Here is a 22273-nt window from a genome sequence, read left to right on the forward strand (position 1 = left end):
CTTGGATTAAATGGAGAACGGAGGAAGTACACTCAATAATGATTGAATTTAATGAAAACTTTTTTAATTTGAGTTTATATAATAACGTTCTTTTTATTCTTGTTTTACACAAATAATAAATGCATTTTATTTATTCTGGGGTATTTCGCAAAATTTTCGCCAAATGGTCTCTTGTTGTCTCTTTTTATCGATTGTGTTTGTCTATAAAGTGTAGACATGCTATCTCTTACTTACCTAATCATATGGTATATTGTTTTGATTTTTCATGGCGCATTCATAGTTTTTTGACGTTTTAGATTCGATCAGCTGGGCTGAGGCATCTACCTTTCTAATTGTACCATGTATCTACCTGAATTGAAGGAAAAGAAATTCGCCTCAAGAAAATGTTCGCTTCTGTTTATGAATTTTGACGTTTCAAATCTTTGTTCTTCTTTGAATTCGCTTGCTGTAATTGGGCCATGTTCGGTCATTCATGTAAACACTCCATTGAAAAACAAGTCTTAATAAAATATAATTTTTTCTCAGATCAAAAATAAATAATAATGTCCGACGAATATGATAATGTAGCAAAAAGTAAACTAAAGTTGAAAAATGATGCAGGAATAAAGAAAAAGAAGAAGAAGAAAAGCAAGGACAAAGATAAAGAACGAGAAAAAATATTGCAACAAAATCTTTCTTCCGAAAGGTCCAGCAGTAGCAACGTATCTTTGACTAAGGCCGAACTAGCATTTAAACAACAACAGGAAAAAATGGTATTATAAAAATATTAAAATTATTCCGGTATATACATATGTATAATTATACTGCTTATTTTTAGCGCAATAAACGAATTCTGGAGAAGGCAACGACCACGCATAAGGAGAGAGTGGAAAAATTCAATGAGCACTTAGATACATTAACTGAGCACTTTGATATTCCTAAGGTTTCATGGACTAAGTAGAAGTATTTGTTTGGACACATACATATTTTCCTGTGTCCTTAAGGGATGTATAGAAATTAAAAACACATAAATATAAATTCTGTTCAATGTGAATTTATTCATTACTAGACAACATACCTAAGAAACCATCTGTTATGTATCCTTGATGATATGAATAATTGATTTCGCTAAAATTTGCTTTACCGACCCACGCCAGAAAATTGTCGGAGAATAACCACAAATAGTGCTTTTCATGCCCATTCCAACGATGTATTTTTTGTTGCGGAAATGTATACTTCCAAAGTTCCGAAAATGTCCTTGTCTACTTGAAAAAATTTACGATTTAAAAAAAATTAGTCGCGTTGCCGAAATTTACTCCATAGGCTACTTAAAAAAACTTGCAATTTAAAGTTCTGCGAAGAGTCGGTAGAGGAAATTATTTTTTGACAATGTTTTTAAAATTAAACAATAAGCCATGTTTATGATTTTGGCAAATCAAGTTGAAATGGTTTTTATCACAAATGATGGCTATCTGCAGATATAAATATGCAAGTACCTTACTTTATATGTCAAATGTAGCATTTAAAGCAGCGTCGCCCATAATATTTCCATCAATACTACAGCATATGTGTATGCATGGGTGAAAAAAACAACAACCACATGATATTCATCGTTTGTTTATTTACACGTACACTGTACGTGAGAGAGAGAAGCAAATGCAAAAACAACTCAGTGGGCGCCCTCACTATACTTCTTTGCAAAGACAGCGCGACCCTGATTTAAAGACATTTTTGAATTTATTTACTTATAGCTTTAATGTGTCATAAACTGTTTGTAAAAGAGGAAATGTTTTATTTGCCGTACATATCCCTCTGAAATCGTCCGTATTCAATGAAAAGATCATTGCACCACCTAAACCCAGCTTTCTTATGTATTCACTTTTGCACTTCATACTGGCTGTATTCTCGAATGAAATCCATTCGGTCCCGCTGCTTGCATAAGGAGAACATGTCTCTTTGTCAAATTCAAATGTTGAGAGAACATTTTGTTCAAGAAACCAGCATACTTCAGATGCAGTTACAAATCCTTGGTTGCCCGAGTAGCCGTATCCAAATGCTGGTGCTCCAATCTTAGTGTTGAATGGATTTACTAAACTGTAATGAAAATAATTCCTAGAATCAGTGCTCTAATTTATTGATGTTTTGTACAAACCTGAAAGAATGCCCGTAAGTAGGCAATCCAACAATAACCTTTTTACGTTCCAATCCGTTTGCTATCCACCAGTTTACAGAATAATTAATATTTAGGGTTGATAATATGGAATGTTCATTTTCCCGTCTATATAGTGGAGCATTAATACCTAAAATACAGGGTAATAATCAGTGTATATGTTAAGGACGCACACATTTGCAGTACTGATACCTGTGAATGGTGTCCCTTTTGTGTAAAAATGAAAATCATATGTCATTATGTTCACATGATCGGCATATTTGTTTATTTCACCTACGTCGTAGGAAAACACTGAAATACCTTCGGGAGCAGCTACGGCCAAAGATAACAAATAGTTTCTTCTTTCCCGTTTATATTCTTGACGAATTTCGTATAATAATTGGGAGAAATGCATACGTTCTCGGTTATACGCACTGGGAAACTCCCAATCTAAATCACAGCCATCTAATTTATAAGTGCTTAAAATCGATTTTAAAGACTGAATAAAAAGTTTGCGGTTCTCATGATTCTTAACCATTTTGGGAAAACCATCGCTAGCTAATCCGCCTCCGCCGATCCATAACAAAAATTTGACGGTAGGATGTTTACTTCGTAATTTGGATATATCGTATAATAGCACATTTTTGAGATCTGTACTTAATACTATGGTTGAATTGATTATCTGGGCCATTCCTACATTAATGTGCGTACAAAGAGTACCATTTACATCGGTTAAATTCATATCAACATAACCATCTTTGGAATCTGGCGTACAATAATAACAGATGAGTAATGTTTTATTGGGGGCGGGATTTAATTCGCCGTTGCTTGATATGTATTCATTGTCTTCATCAGAATGTAAATATTTTATACGGAATGTTGAGTTTTTTACTAAACGAAAATCATGTGATTCTCCGCTCTGCTCCTGATAAGCTAAGCTGTACAATGAAGCCCTCTGTGACCAAATAGCAGGTACAGCAGGTGTAGAATGGGGATATCGATGAACACCGTTATGAAATGGACTATAAACAAACTCCCAGGCTTGATACACTAAGAAGGTTGAAAAGGCACATATGCAGACTAAGAATAGTATGCGCCATCTTAAATGCGTATAGCTAAAACAATTAAAATTTATTTACTGCAGATGTAGTCCTGGCAAAATTAAACTCTACCTTATTCCACTGGTTTCATCAATCAGTTCGTAGGATGTAGCCATCTGTGAAGCATTAATAACGCAAAATTAACTCCCCTCGAATGTTCAACACCAAGCTATTTTGAATGACTTGTTTTTTCTAATCATAATACATATTAACAAATTGAAATTGATTTTATTGATTGTTTACAGATAATGAAGTAATAATAATAACAAAGAACAGCTGAACAGCGAAACGTCAGTTGGTTTGTAGCATGGTACAATTACAAAGGTTGATGCCTCAGCCCAGCTGATCGAATCTAAATAGGGATAGGTAAGTCGACTTTCGGTTAATCGATTAATCGATTTTTTGCAGTCAAAAATCTAAAAATCGTAGACCTGCGTGAAGTTAGCGACGTCGCCAACTTTCGATAACACAGAGTTATCGAAATTCACAGGGTGACACAGAACGTCAAAAATTCACATTTAGTACTATTTTTGCAACCCTGCTGACGAAAAAAGTTAGCGACGAATATTATAATTAATTAATTTTATAAAATTATGAATGAAAAACTCTAAAAACAATCCATCTTATTATAAATAATAAAATTTAAGTAATTTTCAAGAGTTAAATGTACGTCAATGTTACCAAACCATATCAAATAACGCATTGTTTTGAACCTAAAATTGACCGGTGGTCAGGACAAACCTCGTCCAAACTGAATGCATGGAATGAAAGATAGAGTCCCAGAGAACATTTCCTCATACTAGGAATATTCAATTTCAGTTTTTTGTAGAACAAAGTTGTCCATTTTCCGTTTTCCAACTGGTGGTCAGGACATAGAATCGCCTCTGGAATCTCCCCTATACAAACCTCGTCCAAACTGAATGCATGGAATGAAAGAAAGAGTCCCAGAGAACATTTCCTCATACTAGGAATATTCAATTTCAGTTTTTTGTAGAACAAAGTTGTCGATTTTCCGTTTTCCAACTGGTGGTCAGGACAGAGAATCGCCTCTGGAATCTTCAATATACAAACCTCGTCCAAACTGAATGCATGGAATGAAAGATAGAGTCCCAGAGAACATTTCCTCATACTAGGAATATTCAATTTCAGTTTTTTGTAGAACAAAGTTGTCCATTTTCCGTTTTCCAACTGGTGGTCAGGACAGAGAATCGCCTCTGGAATCTTCAATATACAAACCTCGTCCAAACTGAATGCATGGAATGAAAGATAGAGTCCCAGAGAACATTTCTTCATACTAGGAATATTCAATTTCAGTTTTTTGTAGAACAAAGTTGTCCATTTTCCGTTTTCCAACTGGTGGTCAGGACAGAGAATCGCCTCTGGAATCTTCAATATACAAACCTCGTCCAAACTGAATACATGGAATGAAAGATAGAGTCCCAGAGAACATTTCCTCATACTAGGAATATTCAATTTCAGTTTTTTGTAGAACAAAGTTGTCAATTTTCCGTTTTCCAACTGGTGGTCAGGACAGAGAATCGCCTCTGGAATCTTCAATATACAAACCTCGTCCAAACTGAATGCATGGAATGAAAGAAAGAGTCCTAGAGAACATTTCCTCATACTAGGAATATTCAATTTCAGTTTTTTGTAGAACAAAGTTGTCCATTTTCCGTTTTCCAACTGGTGGTCAGGACAGAGAATCGCCTCTGGAATCTTCAATATACAAACCTCGTCCAAACTGAATGCATGGAATGAAAGATAGAGTCCCAGAGAACATTTCCTCATACTAGGAATATTCAATTTCAGTTTTTTGTAGAACAAAGTTGTCCATTTTCCGTTTTCCAACTGGTGGTCAGTTGGAAAAGCATTTGTTTATTCTACTTTACATTTATGTGAGCTACTTTTGCATAATTTCAAGAAAATCTTTGACATTTCCGCCATTTTCATCTCCAAATTAATGGCAATGACAACTTAACGATAATATCGATAGCAATCGATATTTTAAAACATTATATCGAAAATATCTAATGTTGGGAATATCGATGATTTGCCAGCTCTAGTAGATGCCTCAGCCCAGCTAATTGAATCTAAAACGTCAAAAAACTATCGATAGATAGTTTTTCCTATCGATGTTTTCGTAACAAGAACCCCCAACCTATAATTCATTGAAATAAATAGAAATTTCTCTGCTTTGTCCCAATTTACATTAGGCGAGTTTACTTGCGGCAATTGTCAGTTTGTGGGTGAGAGAGGGTGTTGAGAGGCAAAGGGTTACCATATACCTCACCTCTCTCTCCATCAAACTGACAATTGCCGCAAGTAAACTCGCCTAATGTAAATTGGGACTTTTCGGGTTTGTGCGTGTGAGAAAGTAAGTCCGTAGTCACACGAACACATTTTTCGGAAAAGTAAAATGTATTTTTTTTTTTAATATTTTTATAAAAAAAGCAATTGTTTATTTTCCTTTACTTTTTTATTTTTTTATTTTTTATTTTATTTATTTGCTTTGCAATTGAAGCCAATTTTGAGGCCAATTTATATAATTACAAAGAATCCACCTAAATATCATAGCTACTCTAAAAACAATTTCATATATATAATTCATCTTAAATCTAGAAATTGGAGATCTAATTATTTTGGTTACAATTATATTCTTTAATTTTTTTTTTAAATTCTTCATTACGTCATAGCTACTCCAATTTTAAAGCAACAGATTAATAATAAGTATATCGTATAAGTTATTAGTTAAATTATGAAATGATCATTAAGAGATGTATGATGTGGTATGCAAATGATAAAAAGTTTTCGCGCAGTGATAAAAACTGGTTAAAGCTAGAAAAAATTCTTCATTACATCATAGCTACTCCAATGCTAAAGCAACTTGTAAGTTGAATACAAATTAATAATACAATATAAAAAAATTAATGTTGATAATAATTAACAGATATATGATGTGGTATGTATGTAAATGACAATCAATTTTCGCGCAGGGAAAAAAGTTGTTAAAGCTAGAAATTGGAGATCTAATTACTTTGAATTCATTCATTACATCTTCATTACATCGTAGCTACTCCAACTACTTTTCTGTGAACTACTTGTGCAAAATGTCAAGAAAAGCATAATGATAATATCGATAGCAATTGATATTTTAAAATATTATATCGAAAATATCTAATGTTGGGAATATCGACTGTTTTCCACCTCTACGGTAGAGCTGGCAAAAAATCGATGGCACTATCGATAAAATCGATTATTTTTAAAAATGAAATATCGATTGATAGTTTTGCCTATCGATATTATCGGAACAAAAATCCCCAACCTAAAATTCATTGAAATAAATAGAAATTTCGTTGTTTTTCGTTTTGTGTGTGTGAAAAAGTAAGTCCGTAGTCACACGAACATATTTTTCGGAAAAGTAAAATGTATTTTTATAAAGTAAAAGCAATTGTTTATTCTCCTTTACATTTCTGTGAACTACTTGTGCAAAATGTCAAGAAAACCATTGACATTTCCGCCATTTTCATCTTCAAATTAATGGTGTTGACAGCTTAACGATAATATCGATAGCAATCGATATTTTAAAATATTATATCGAAAATATCTAAGTCGATGGTCAGACTAGCAAGGTTTCATGAAACCAATTTCGTTAAAGTTTCTTTTCAAATTTCGTTAATGTCCACACACGTTAACGTGAAATTTAAGATCTTTGCGTGTCCTCTTTATTTTACCATTCGCGTTTGTTGTGTTTCTCATACTAATAAAAACAAAAAAAGACATAAATAAACCAAAAAACAACACAAAATAATTAACATTAATAATTAAATTAATATTAATAGTTAAATTTTCACTATTTCATTAATTAAATGTTTTTATTAAATATATTTATGTTTGCTTTGTTGTTAACGTTTGCTTGAGAAAATAAAAAATGAAAGAAAATTGAAGAAAAAATCTTGCAACGAAGAACAAGAAGAGGCAACACAACAAACACAGAAAACCATGTACATGGGTTTCACTACTTCATACCCCTCGCCTATAAACTTGACGTCGCCATGTTGAAATCGTGCTAGTCTGACCATCGACTAATGTTGGGAATATCGATGGTTTGCCAGCTCTACTCTACGGTGTACATTAGAGCTGGCAAACCATCGATATTCCCAACATTAGATATTTCCGATATAATGTTTTAAAATATCGATTGCTATCGATATTATCGTTATGTTGTCATCGCCACTAATTTGGAGATGAAAATGGCGGAAATGTCAAAGATTTTCTTGAAATTATGCAAAAGTAGCTCACATAAATGTAAAGTAGAATAAACAAATGCTTTTATTTTATAAAAAAAATTAAAAAAATACATTTTATTTTACCGAAAACTGTGTACTTGTGACTACGGACTTACTTTCTTACACACACATAACCGAAAAGCAGCGAAATTTCTATTTATTTCAGGTTAGGGGTTTTTATTCCGATAATATCGATAGGCAAAACTATCTATCGATATTGAATTTTTAAATAACAATCGATATTATCGATAGTGCGATCGATTTTTTGCCAGCTCTAGTGTACATATGTAACTGTCTGCTATAGAGCTGGCAAACCATCGATATTCCCAACATTAGATATTTTCGATATAATGTTTTAAAATATCGATTGCTATCGATATTATCGTTAAGTTGTCATCACCATTAATTTGGAGATGAAAATGGTGGAAATGTCAATGATTTTCTTGAAATTATGCTAAAGTAGTGCACAAAAATGTAAAGGAGAATAAACAACTGCTTTTATTTTATAAAAAATGCAAAAAAATACATTTTATTTTACCGAAAAATGTGTACGTGTGACTACGGACTTACTTTCTTACACACACATAACCGAAAAACAGCGAAATTTCTATTTATTTCAATGGATTTCAGGTTATGGGTTTTTATTCCGATAATATCGATAGGCAAAACTATCTATCGATATTGAATTTTTCAATAACAATCGATATTATCGATAGTGCCATCGATTTTTTGCCAGCTCTAGTCTGCTATCGAAAATTTATCGCTTAGAAAAATGTTGCTTTAGATCTCTTAAGCGAGAGCTGACGTTTATGAAATAAATAAAAAAACATAAAAGCGAAGTAAAGAATAAAATATTTTTTTTCTGATTAAGATGACTTCGGCCACGGTAAGAAATGTAAGAATTTTTCAATAAGATCATTCAATATACATAAATGTGTGTTGCCGTACGGTGAAGGTTGTGCTATTGACAATGTTTCGTCCTTAATTTAATACAATGGAACTGAAAAATGTGAATGTAAACATTGAAATTAAAATAATTTTTCTTAGGTACCACTACTTGATGACGATACAATCCCTTTTGGCGAGGAAGATGAGATGCGAGATCCTAGTGCAGGAGGGACAAAATATTCGTAAGATAACATTCTACTTTATGTCCAGGTCCAGATTTACATTCGGCAATTTTCCTTGCGGCAAGTTTTCTCGTTTCCCTTTAAAATCTGGGAATAAAATTCCTTTACAGACAGTTCGCGAGTACAGTGAGTGTCAAAAATATTCGGTTTTCAATTTTACCAATAATCGGGTATGTTCTGAGACACACCTTTCATTTCACGCCCCAAAGCATTTTTTCACCCCATTAACGCTTATTTTTCGAGTATTTTACAGATGGAATAGGGTGTACTGTTCTTTTTAAATACGCCAATGAATATTAGCCCCAAGAAATTCGCCAAAAATAGGAGAAAATGCTTGAGGTGTGAAGTGAGAGGTTAAATGTGTCTCAGAACATACCCGAATAACACCTCAGTATTTTAGAAGCTCATATCCAATAACCATAAAATTAAATACTTAAAACTTAAAAAAAAATGTTGGTCCTGTGGCAATCAAAAAATGTATATAACATGGTTCCATGACATCCCTATAAGCAGGAATAATAAAGAAAAGTTTGTTAACCCTGTTTTCTATGCGTCAAAAATATTCGGTTTTTGTAACTATTTTTAAATATTTTGGCGAAAAAAACAGGTCTTTATGGAACTTTTTCTGCAATATTAGTATACATTTTAATATTTGCGCACAGCATTATTATATTTTATAGCTAATTCTAAAATTTAGCGCTAAGGAAAAACGCTATCTTAGAAAAGTTAAAACTAGTTTTATTTCATTATAAAAACGGCATAAGTAAAAGGAAATTTAGCTTATTTTTGATTATTTAGTCGAATATAGTTATCAGGTGCAAAAGTCATGAAAATATAGGAATAATAGATTTCGTGAAACACATAAGCCAACCCAAACCAAGGACTGGGGGGAAGAGGAATCTCCTGACAAATTAGGGCTAAACCGCCCTTAAATTTCTTGAAATTTATTTATTTCAATTGACATATGCCCAGTCTTTCGACCTTAAGGCAGTACACTGCAATATAATGCCATGATAACAAGTAAATTTTTACTACTCCAAAACACAATTACTAGGTATAAAAATAGGGGTAGTAATTATAAAATAAAAAAAAAAACTATATTAAATATAAAATATTTTGATTGATTGAATTCTTATACTCCAGGTAATGGAAGGGATGTTAAACTAAATAACTTTCAGAAGATAAAACATATGCACTTCCATTCCAAAAAATCATAAGGTTAAATCTTCTCATAGCCTTGTAACACATCACAAACTATCGGCTTATTTACGTAACGAATAATCTAGTTCAAGTTTCGCCTTGATGTACCTTCAAAACTTAATGTAAATCAGAAACTTGGTGAAATGGTGTTAGTTTTGAATGCCTAAGCAGACAAATTAGTATACCACCAAGTTTCTGGCTTTTCTGTGTACTCCAACATAAAAAGTACAAATGATCTTCTAGAAGACATGTATTTACGAATGACCTTTTATGTGTTACAAGCCTATGAGGAGCTTTAAGCTTATGATTTTTAGGAATGTAAGTGGATAATTTCTATCTTCTGAAAGTTATTTAGGGCTCGGTGACCAATTTCAAGAAAATTAAGGGAGGTTTAGCCGTAAATTTTTAAGGAGATTCCTCTATCTTTCCAACCAGTCCTTGGTTTTGGCTGGCTTATGTGTTTCATGAAATCTATTATTCCTATATTTTCGTGACTTTTGCATATGATTACAGCTATGTATATTCGACTAAATATTCAAAATTTCCTTTTACTTATGCCGTTTTTATAATGAAATATAACCAGTTTTATATTTTCTAAGATAGTGTTTTTCCTTAGCGCTAAATTTTAATAATTTGCTATAAAATATAATATTTTTAAACACACAGGAACGAAGATTCTGTTTGCAAATATTAAAATATATACCAATATTGCAGAAAAAGTTCGATAAAGACCTGTTTTTTTGCCAAATATATTTAAAAAAAGTTACAAAAACCGAAAATTTATGACGAATAGAAAACAGGGTTAATAAAGTTTTCTTTGTTATTCCATGGTAGAACAAACAAGGAAAAGTAAAAAATTAAAGTTTTCTTTAAATAGCCATTCTTTTTGCGTGTCTCTTCTACAAACTTGCCCAATGTATATTGCGACTACATATGTGAATTGAATTATGAAAACAAAAATTAATATTCCACATTTGCTTTTTAGGCATCCATATGTCACATTCTTCCATTTATTCTTTCGCAGTGCTGCAATTGTGATCTACATGTTCTGCGGATGGTTTAGTGACTCTTTCATTACAAGTTTTGTCTTCGTAGTATTATTCTTATCGGCAGATTTCTGGACAGTAAAGAACATTACTGGTCGTCTGCTGGTTGGCTTGCGTTGGTGGAATTACGTGGACGATGAGGGAGTATCTCATTGGTTATATGAAGCTAAAAAGGTAGGTACGTTTAGAGGAAGTTTACTTACACTAGCCATCAATGTCATATGTACCGAAATAAAAACATTCCATATCTACCCACACAATGTGGAGACGTAATTTCACTGCATGTGTGGACCGGGACTAAGGAAAATCCCCAATATTGCAACACATTAGCGACTGTATAAGATCGAAAAATGTTGGAACATATGACATGGATGGCTAGTCTAAACTACCTCTTAGCTAAGTGGTTTCATTTAGGACCGTGTTACGGTGACCTACCTAAACGAGACTTGAGCTATGCTTAATCAACCAAAGTGAACTACATATTCAATTTCTCGTTTTTTTATGCAAAGGGCAAAGTCAACAATCACGAGGCTCGTATATTCTGGCTGGGACTGATATTGTGCCCTGTGTTTTGGAGTCTTTTTTTCATTGTTGCATTATTTGGGTTGAAGTTCAAATGGTTGCTCTTAGTCATGATTGCTCTTGCTTTAAATGGCGCAAATCTGTATGGATACATAAAATGTAATTTTGGAGCCAACAAAGACTTAAATTCAGCTGCCACAGACTTTGTTAAAACACAAATTTTCAAAAATGCCATGGAAATTATGACTAAACCGACGGCTCAACCTACAACTGCCCGACCTACAGGCGTAATTTAAATCTTAATTCATTCCACTCTACCGTCACGTATTTGTAAATATATTTAAGAATGGTAACATTAAAATTAAAATTCTTGGGGCATGTTATTAGCTTCCACGGAGATAATTTTAATGAGCTAAAATGATATATAACATTCTTATTATTAGAAGATAATAAACATATTTTGACAACACTAAAACAAATAATATAACGTAACTGCTAAATAATCACACTGATTTAAAATAAAATACAAGGTAAGAGAGTTGTATGCATCATGTTCTCATCTTGAGCAAATCTTGAATTTGAGTTTTGTATGCCTCTTTGCATTCGTTAAGATCCAACTCAAGTTCTTCACATCGTTCAACTTTTTCTCCATACATTTGCAATAGGGCGTCATATCTAGTTTGTAAATCATTGTAGTTTGTCTCCATTGCTTCGTAAGAATGCATTTTGTCCTTGATCTATAGTAAATAAAATATGTATAAGTGGTGATAAAATCCCAATTGATCTGCAATTCAAATTCGGCGCCGAAAGTAGGATTTTTTTCATCTTTAGGGTTACTTTTACTTCAGAAACAAGGTAATTCATCAAATAAAACGTTAAAACTTCGGTACCGATTTTCAACATTAGATCAATCATACATATCTTACTACTACCAACATACATTTTCCATTTCTATTGAGAGGTGAGAAAGTTCCTCTTGTAGAACGTTCTTCTCAGCCTGTATACGGGAAAGCTCCCACTGCGCTTGTGCCAATTCGCCATCTCTCTGCTTCAGCATAGATTGCAAGTACTCAAAATTGTTGGTTGTATTGGCTGCTATGAAATGGAAATTCAATCCTTGTCGACCACCAGGATTAGATATGCAATCGAAATCGTCCTGTTTTGAAATAGTTACAAAATACAGTAATATGTACATTTGTGCTACGTTTAATAAGAAAAACCTCTTGGTGATGCCAATCTATACTTCCCCCATCTTCTATGGAATTTACACCTCCACTGGCTGTTGGAGAATGTCTATTTGTATCTGCTGAAACGGAATTTTGCAATTCGGTGAATGAATTTGTCGTTTGTTCCCGTTCCTGTTGTAAACATTCAACAGAAGCACTTAGTCTATTTTCAACTTCGTCTAGATGATCTTCCAAAGTTTTTATCTTGGACTTACTAAGCTCCAATTCTAGCATAAGCTCAGAAATTTTTCTGTAATTTATGAATATGGAATATGAATTATAACACTACGAGATGTGAATTTCGTGTTTGATGTTATTTACCTACTATGGTCCGCTTCTTTTTGATTCATTTCTAATTGTAGAGCAATCTTTGTTTTTTCCTCCTGCATTATTGTTTTGGACAGACTTTCTTCCAACTCCTGACACCGAGATTTTAGCAATTCTATTTGTTCCTTCGACGTTTCTTCAATGCGTTCAAGAGAATGAAGTCGTTTTTTGGCTGCATCTAATTTTTCCAGTAGACCCTTCTCTTCCTTATTCCAGTTGTTTGTCCGCTGATTTAACGTTTGTTGCAGAGATTCTAAATGTCGCATTAAAGGTATAGTTGTTTGGCTTATTTCGTGAGTGGACGATTCTGCTCTTAGCTCTGCCGCTTCTAAGCGACTCATAAGATTTCGATTTTCTTCGCGCAGTTGTTGTTCTTTTTTAATAGCAGCCAACTCTGTTGACCGTAACTTATCAGCAAATTCTTGTAGTTGTTTCTGGAGTTCCTGATTCTCGGCTTGGAGTTGTAGTTTTTCCTTTTCCGCAGTTTGAATTACTGTTCGCGAAATGGAAAGATCGGAATGTTGCTTTGACCGTTGTTGAAGTTCTACTTTAACCGCGTCAAAACTATGTTGCAATGTTATAAGTTTTTGTTGGGTGTCTTCCAATTTGCTTCGAAGGGAGTTATTGTCTTTTTCCAGCTTTTGATTCTCCGAAGACATTTTATGAACAGCTTCTATTTGTGTTCTCTCGACATCCTCTTTAGCTGACAGTGTTTTTTTCAGTCGGTCTATTTCTTCATTAGTTGCAGTCAACTGCTCTTTCATTGTCTTCAATTGCACTTCAACGTTTTTCTCCTTAGAACGTAATTTTTTTATAATATTTGATTGTTGTAATATTTCCTTGGACAGTTTCTCGCCCTCATGTCGTAGTTCCGCAACCATAGTTTGACTTTCCGCTAAAGCCTCGGTCACGTCGCTCTTTGGAATTTTTGATTGCAATTCCTTAATTTCGGCCCTTAATGCGTCCCTTTCACGTATACAATTCTGGAATTTTTTCTCTAAAGCGGACAGTCGTTTGGTGTACTCTTCGGATGGAGGCGAGCTATCCTCATTTATTAAGGACAGTAATTCATTGTTGCGTTCTTGCAATTCGGAATTACGCTGTTCTGATTGCAGTAAACGCAATTCTCTGGCCTCTACAATACTGTTCAATTCAGATATACGCTTTAGTAGCTTCTCTACTTCGTCCTCTGAAGGTGAGTCAATTGAGAAAATGGAAATCTCCGATGGTTCACGACAATGTCCTGCTTTCGCTGTAGCGTCACAGGTGGTTCTTTCTACTTTAGTTCTTTCATTCGGTTTCTTTTCGTCTTTCTGGGGGCTGGTTCTTGTTGTGGTACTTGGATTTGAAATGATTTCGATGTCGGAAGATGTAGCCGTTTCCATTTCATCATTTGATGTGTGTACGGATGGTGTATTACTCACTAAAACTTTCTCCTCACTTCTTGTAGAGTTAAGTTGAACATCTTCAAAACTTTGTGTTGAATCAGAATCAATTGTTTGGAGCTCGTAAGAAAAATCGTCCCTCGTCTTCGTTTGATAATTTTTTGAGCCCTCCAATTTATCAGGTTCCTTTGCATGCGCTTTTTCTAAAAAAAAAATGATTACTTATACTGATTTTATTAATAGTTTATTTCCTGTATACACCAACCACTCATGTTTGGTTGTATTGTTTACCAGGAAGGACATTTTTATTACCAATTTCTCCTTGGCACATAATTGTTATGTTTGAGTCGTTCTGATTTCCATCATCGGTACAGACATCGCCAGAACTCCCAATAATAACTATACTATCCGTTGTGGCCTCAGGAAACACAGTTTGTGAATCCGACGTCATATCAGTAGCCAACACATCCACAGATTCAGAGCCATCTCGTTCATCGGTGCACGAAGTAATTTGTTCTGGCGATAGAATACCAATTGACGAATCTGAGTTTGAAGCTGTCGTTATCTTATTATCTTCGACACCTACATCGCCTTCTTTGTCATTGTTGAATTGAGTTGGTTCTTCAAAAATGACATCTGCCGTTTTAACTCCAACATCTTCCTCTTCTTCCTGGATATCTAATACTTTGTCTATCTTCTTTTGGGCTTCCTTTAATGCTTTAGCCAGCCTTTTGGTGTCAAACCAACTCATTGGTAAAGTAATATTTTAATATTTTCTAATTCTAATTGTTTTTGACAAAGCTAGGGATAGGCAAATCGACATTAAAGTAATCGACTTTTTTAGTTTGAAAGTCTAGAAATCGAAGACGTCTTTATAGTAGAGCTGGCAAAAAATCGATGGCACTATCGATAAAATCGATTGTTTTTTAAAAATTAAATATCGATAGATAGTTTTGCCTATCGATATTATCGGAACAAAAACCCCCAACCCAAAACTCATTAAAATAAATAGAAATTTCGCTGCTTTTTTCGCTGCCCGTAGTCACACGTACATATTTTTCGGAAAGGTAAAAGCTCTGTTCCAGAAATAAAAAGTTCTTACAATTTTTACCACTTTTACACATTTTACGTTCCCGTACACAAAATTTATATGAAACTCGTTTACGACTTTTACAACTTTTACGACTTTTACCACCTTATAAAGTACGGGAACAGGCCAAAAATGTATTTTTTAATATTTTTATAAGATAAAAGCAATTTTTTATACTCCTTTGAATTTCTGTGAACTACTTGTGCAAAATGTCAAGAAAAGCATGACATTTCCGCCATTTTCATCTCCAAATTAATGGTGTTGACAGCTTACCGATAATATCGATAGTAATTGATATTTTAAACTATTATATCGAAAATATCTAATGTTGGGAATATCGATGGTTTGCCAGCTCTACTTTATAGTAGAGCTGACAAAAAATCGATGGCACTATCGACAAAATCGATTATTTTTTAAAAATTAAAGCTCTGTTCCAGAACTAAAAAGTTTTTAAAATTTTTACCACTTTTTCACATTTTGCGTTCCCGTACACAAAATTTATATGAAAATCGTTTAAGACTTTTACAACTTTTACCACTTTATAGAGTACGGGAACAGGCCAAAATATCGGTAAATAGTTTTTCCTATCGGTAGATAGTTTTTCCTATCGATATTATCGCACAAAAATTCCCTACCTAAAATACACGTACACATTTTTCAGAAAAGTGAAATGCATTTTTTTAATATTTTTATAAAAAAAAACATTGTTTATTCTCCTTTACATATCTGTGAACTACTTTTGCATAATTTAAAGAAAACCATTGACGTTTCCGCCATTTTTATCTCCAAATTAATGGCGATGACAACTTAACGATAATATCGATAGCAATCGATATTTTAAAATATTATATCGAAAATATCTAATGTTGGGAATATCGATGGTTTGCCAGCTCTATTAGAGCTGGCAAAAAATCGATGGCACTATCGAAAATATCGATTTTTATTTAAAAATTCAATATCGATAGATAGTTTTGCCAATCGATATTATCGGAATAAAAATCCCTAACCTGAAATCCATTCAAATAAATAGAAATTTCGCTGCTTTTCGGTTATGTGTGTGTAATGCTTGGTTTACATTTACGAAATCCACTCGATTTCATCTGTCAATTCCATAGCTCAAACGTCAAATGAAATCTCATCTGGATTTCATTTGACGTTTAACCTATGGATTTGACAGTTGAAATCGAGTGGATTTCGTAAATGTAAACCAAGCATTAGAAAGTAATGCTTGGTTTACATTCGGCGTCGTTTCGTGATTTCGAGGGCGTTTCGTGATTTCGCGCGGAATAAAGCAAAATTTATCATGATTTCGCATACAAAAATGAAATTATCTAATTTCGTGATTTCAGCGAAATCAACATCGAAATCACAGTACAGATGATATACAACCTTGTTTTTGCCTAAAAAAGTACCAAAAGTTGCAACACTTTTCACGTATCGAAATAAACAAGGTAGATGGTCAATTGCTGCAACAAAAAATTTTAGTATCAAAATTTGTAAACAATTGTGAAAAAATATTAAATGACTCTGCTACAATGCTATTTTCCATTGTGTTCCCGTAATTTTTTAATGGTTATGTTAGAAAAAATAGCGAATTGCTTCCCATACAAATTTCTTAAAAAATACGGGATCGGATAAATGACGGAAATTGCAAAAACTCCAGCATAAATGTCAAAATCAACGTATCAGCTATCATATTAGATGCCAATGTGCTTGCTGCTATTTTTTACTAGGCCAAAATTGTATGGTAGAAAACAGGAGAAGAGGGTGTTATTCGGCGCTATTTTTGTTTATAGAAAAGTGCAAGTCTCTTCGGAGTACTAGAACGCATTTTTAGCACTAAATGAGAAAACTACTGCAAGTACTAATATTGTGCAGGTTCTGAGCAAAACTGTTATCTATTAAAATTTATTATTATGATATCTCAATGATAAAATTATTTTTTATTTTTTCATTTGTTAGTCCTATACACAATTAATACTATGTATATATAGTTTTACGATAATTTTCCAAATAAAGTTGTAAAGTTCTATATTGTCGTATATTTTTGATGATTAATTCAATTTACAACAACTAGTTTTGAAAATCCATGTTCGATCAGCTGCGCATATGCATCTACCTTGATCATTGTGATATGTTTGAAATCAACAAAAAATAAGTGTAAACACCGGGGTGTATTTCAGGATTTCGTAAAATCCAGTGGATTTTGGAGCGCAAGTGTATACTTGGCATAAGTCCATAGTCACACGTACACATTTTTCGGTAAAATAAAATTGGTCTGTTCCAGAACTGTAAGAATCTACTAATTTTTACTATTTTTTCCGATAACATAAAGGAAAAAATGCTATCGTAGTTAAAAATAGTAGCTTCTTGCAGGTTCTGGAACAGAGCAAATGTATTTTTTTTTAATTTTTTTATAAAATAAAAGCAGTTGTTTATTCTCTTTTACATTTCTGTGAACAACTTTTGCATAATTTCAAGAAAATCATTGACATTTCCGTCATTTTCATCTCCAAATTAATGGCGATGACAACTTAACGATAATATCGATAGCTTTCGATATTTTAAAAGATTATATCGAAAATATCTAATGTTGGGAATATCGATGGTTTGCCAGCTCTAATAGAGCTGGTAAAAAATCGATGGCACTATCGATAAAATCGAATATTTTTTTAAAAATTAAATATCGATAGATAGTTTTGCCTATCGATATTTCGGGACAAAAACCCCCAACATAAAATTCATTGAAATATATAGAAATTTCGCTGTTTTTCGGTTTTGTGTGTGTGAGAAAGTAAGTCCGTAGTTACACGTACACATTTTTCGGCAAAGTAAAATGTATTTTTTTAATATTTTTATAAAATAAAAGAAATTGTCTATTCTCCATTACATTTTCAATTTTTTTCAATTTATTTTCCATTTTATAATGCCCAGTTTTTCAACCTTAGGGCTGTATACTTCATTTGAATTTAAAATAATAAATTGCATGACTTAAAGTAAGGCTGTTATACTACTCCAATCAAAATAAAATACTCATCATAATAAAGGGTAAAAAAAAACATATATATTTGTATCTCCTTACAGAAAACGTTTGATTTAAATGCATGAATTAAAACTACTCCAGCAAGGAGTGGGAGGGATGGTCAACCACTCCAAACAAAACATACAAGATATAAGAATTGATTGTATTAAAATAGTAAAATATATAAGTTATAAAAAAAAATCTTATTAAAAAAAAATTTTTTATTGAGTTGTGACTACTCCAGAACAATATTCAATATAAAAAGGAAAACAGTTGTTATGTTAACCTTGTTTAACATAATGGCCACCTTAGATTTCTTAAATGTAAACGTACTATGAGGATCGCATTGAGGGTGGCCACACCAACTATCGTTTGTTCCGCTTTGATCACTTTCGTTTTCTTTTTTTGCCGGAGTGGCAACGCCCGACCACAAACGTCAAACTGAATGCCGCCGAATACATATTCCATTTCATTTTTAACAATTACCGGCAGCGACAACATCTCAATTTTAATATTGAGATAAAAGTTTGCAACAAAGTAGAGCGGTGCATTATTGCGCAATAATTTCATTGCTGAAAATCTGCATGTTAATTCCAATTGGGAATTAATTGTGAGGCCTTGCTGTTGATGATATTTTACAAAGGGTGAGTTAGTTTTGGCGGTGAAAATTGTTTGGAACAAAATCCAAAGAATTTTATTTGCGATTTTACAGATTTCTCTGGAACTTTCTGCAACTGTGTGGGGCTGTACCATAAAACACGCGGTATCTGTACCGTTACCTGACAAGTGCCTTCAAGCTGTTTCCCAATTGGAATATTCTTTTGGTGTGCGAATTTCTGTACGGGCAAAAGGATGTGTGATTCTTATTAAGCAATTAAATGTGCGACGTTATTTAATTGCACACAATTTTAATGCAACAAGCTACAAATTTTTATTGGAAAATTTGCTGCGTCAGCTACTGTTACCACCGTGAGGAACCGCACCACCACCTAGCTAACAGGACACTTAACAAATTCCACCAGGGCAGCATCACCACACAGCCCCACCGCTCCATACTACCATCATCTATTAGTTCCGTCATTCACCCCATAACCACTTCAACTCCACCTGCGTATGTCACCATAACATCATCATATGCAAACCAACCCAGATCAGTTCCTTCATCACGGGTACAGTTTGGCAGTACAGATAGTTCGCAGTAAGCCTAAGTGAAACATAAGAGCAGCGCAGTAAGTAACCAGATCCGTGTTAGACCGAGGCGTGAACCAGTATATGCCGCGATCGAGGTCCGAAATGTCAAGACTTAATTAATCCGAGTGTAGTTAGTGTCGTTTTACGAGTACAGTACGGCTGCCTAGGTGAACACCCACGTGTGTTAGGTTCTCATATCTCTCAGTCACAGACCGAGGGGTATCGAGACCTAGTTTTTATCATTAAATCGACGGTCAGCCGATATTAAAAAATTAATTTTGCCCGTGAAATCAAAACTATTGCCGCATATTTTAATAAGTAATATAAGTGTTTGTTCATAAGAGTCAGATAGCCCACGTGCAACATTCCCTGCGGGTTCCATTTGTTTCTACCCTTAAGTAATAACGGTACCTTAGTACATGTGGTAATTTGTGATGTTAAAGAGAGTCCGATTAAATACAAATATTTGAATGTTAAAAGTTGGCAAAGTATTTACTCCTTTGCATACGAAATTTTTTGGCCTAATCGACCGGTTATCAAAACTCTCGTTCGGATTAAAATTTTAGTGAATTCTCGGGATTTTTGCACGTGTGTTCTCACGGTTAGTTATTGTGAATTATTAGTATCGGGATTATTATATTAATCTATATCATACTACAGATTATACATAATTTAAATTTTTATTCAAATTTTATTTTTTTTCCCTAAATTTATTACCCGATACACAACCTTTAACTCCCAAAATTGTCACCCTATTCCCTCATCATCGTACTTACTACAAATCCAGACTATATTCTAGTTTGGACCAAATTGTAAATGTTTATCCCATTACACTTCAGCAACAATTTTCGGTATTAAAACAAAATTGTTTCAGAGTGTAATATTTTATATTTCTGAAACTACAGTCAACCGATTGAGCTCGATAGGTGTGATAAAAGTAAAATTAGTGATTGAGTGCGAATTAGCACTACAGTATTTTGGGATATACATCCATTTTTTTTCTTTTTTTGAAATTCAATTTCAAAGCCAAGTAATATAGTCGTATATATTTTGATTCACCCTACAAAGGGAATACATATAAATATTTTTGAATTTTAATTGCTTATTGAATTCTGAAGAATTATTAGAATTATGATATATATGATTACAACATATGACTGAGTAGTTATAAGGTCGATGTACTATATCTAGTGCATTTAAATAAATGAATCAAATTGAAATGAAAAATAGTGTGAAATAATGAACATGAAGATGTTCGAATAGGTTTCACTTTAAGGTAATGTAAATAAGAAGGAGGTTTAGCCAACTGGAATTAGTGGGAGTTCACATAGTGAATGTGAACTCATAAGGGGATTTTACAAAATCCAAAGGGAGGGCGATTGGGTACCTAGACTACACCCTTAGGTACCAACGACATTGGAAACAACAACAGCTATATATATATCTACCTGAATATTATGATCATGGTTTCTTTGATGTGTGACACAATTTTTTTTGTTAGTGAATCAGTATGCCCCCTGAATGGAGCCGGAGCAAATTAAATAAGTCGTGCCTGCCTACCACCTGATTTCAAATACGACAACAATAAAGTGCATGCTCAGTTTCACACATATAACAAAATGGCGCCCCAACGTGCAGGCCAGGTTCAACCTGGTACACTCCCGAAGGATTTCAATTTATTTTTTTTTTTTTTTTCGTTTCGTCTTGGGTGTGATGTCTATGATGATACCCAATAGCGATTCAGAAAAGTTAATAGATTTTATAATCTTTCTGGAACTACAACGTATAGAAAGTTATATTACTTGTCATAGATTTATTGTTTTATTACAAAATCTATTTTGCAGTAATATATTTGGAAATTCTTCGTTTCAATTATAGACATTGACGGTATATAGTCATTCGTTGTTGATACCTTTATGATTAACACGCAATTAGCGATACCCGATATGCTCTCTTTTGTGTCACTTATTCAAAGATATTTTTATGGGTTTTTCAGATTTAGTAGGCCTATTCTCTAACTTTTAACAACTTCGCTCATTGTTTGTGTTACAACAATTTCTTTTGTTTGTTTTGTAGTTGTTACAACAACAAAAGAAATTTTAACAACTTTTGAATCGATAAAAGTTATAGAATTCCTACACAGGAAGAATTTAGGAATTATTAGTATTATAGCGTAATGTTGTGTAATTTTCAATGTTGTTTTTTTATGTTGGCTAAAACCGGAACTTATTTACTTATTTAGTATATAGATATTCGTGTATCAGGTAAATATACACGAATATCTATATACTTTATATTTTTGTTTTTGTGAGGAACGAAGCATTTTAGGAAATTTAGTTTTTTTTTCAAAAAGCTCACAGCTTATATGATTTCGATTTGAAGCTTTTGAGAGAGAAGGTCCGGCTATAGACAATTATTAATTTTTTTTTTCGTTGGCAAAATTATAATTTTAACTGATACATGTTACTGCTGCCTGCTGTATTCATTAGTGATTGCATACAGATTTTCTTCAAAATTGTCGTATTGTTGGCATCTAAAAACTTAGCACTTTTCATTTTTATCTGGCACCTGCACTGATAAGGACTTAAGAGTTTCTTTTGGCAATTTTTTTTTTTCCTGT

General features: G+C 33.3%; 4 protein-coding genes across 6 annotated transcripts; 2 read left to right on the forward strand and 2 right to left on the reverse strand.

Annotated features, from left to right (window-relative positions):
• Positions 1-437: 437 nt before the first annotated feature.
• On the forward strand, positions 438-1418 carry LOC141399497 (protein FAM32A-like). The gene is made up of 2 exons (XM_073978395.1): positions 438-752; positions 818-1418. Exons 1-2 carry the CDS (start codon positions 543-545, stop codon positions 938-940), a joined length of 333 nt encoding a protein of 110 aa, XP_073834496.1. The 5' UTR covers positions 438-542; the 3' UTR covers positions 941-1418.
• A 162-nt stretch (positions 1419-1580) lies between these two features.
• On the reverse strand, positions 1581-3582 carry Cht11 (chitinase-3-like protein). The gene is made up of 4 exons (XM_073978394.1): positions 3301-3582; positions 2342-3243; positions 2132-2279; positions 1581-2073 (listed from the first exon to the last, which is right to left on the reverse strand). Exons 1-4 carry the CDS (start codon positions 3342-3344, stop codon positions 1725-1727), a joined length of 1443 nt encoding a protein of 480 aa, XP_073834495.1. The 5' UTR covers positions 3345-3582; the 3' UTR covers positions 1581-1724.
• A 4646-nt stretch (positions 3583-8228) lies between these two features.
• On the forward strand, positions 8229-11891 carry LOC141399505 (uncharacterized Golgi apparatus membrane protein-like protein CG5021). Of its 3 annotated transcripts, none has more exons than XM_073978406.1 (4): positions 8229-8409; positions 8562-8644; positions 10830-11064; positions 11400-11891. In XM_073978406.1, exons 1-4 carry the CDS (start codon positions 8386-8388, stop codon positions 11706-11708), a joined length of 651 nt encoding a protein of 216 aa, XP_073834507.1. In that variant the 5' UTR covers positions 8229-8385; the 3' UTR covers positions 11709-11891. The 3 variants fall into 3 exon arrangements, with proteins under 3 accessions (XP_073834507.1, XP_073834509.1, XP_073834508.1); XM_073978408.1 differs by having other exon boundaries at positions 8265-8400; XM_073978407.1 differs by lacking the exon at positions 8229-8409 and adding an exon at positions 8494-8529.
• Tmf (TATA element modulatory factor) lies at positions 11793-15249 on the reverse strand. The gene is made up of 5 exons (XM_073978398.1): positions 14663-15249; positions 12960-14553; positions 12633-12888; positions 12353-12568; positions 11793-12149 (listed from the first exon to the last, which is right to left on the reverse strand). Exons 1-5 carry the CDS (start codon positions 15099-15101, stop codon positions 11961-11963), a joined length of 2694 nt encoding a protein of 897 aa, XP_073834499.1. The 5' UTR covers positions 15102-15249; the 3' UTR covers positions 11793-11960.
• Between the last annotated feature and the right edge of the window lie 7024 nt (positions 15250-22273).

Source organism: Musca autumnalis, unplaced genomic scaffold, assembly GCF_047663935.1.
Source record: "Musca autumnalis isolate F117 unplaced genomic scaffold, ASM4766393v1 scaffold_3, whole genome shotgun sequence".
In the NCBI taxonomy this organism is placed as follows: domain Eukaryota; kingdom Metazoa; phylum Arthropoda; class Insecta; order Diptera; family Muscidae; genus Musca; species Musca autumnalis.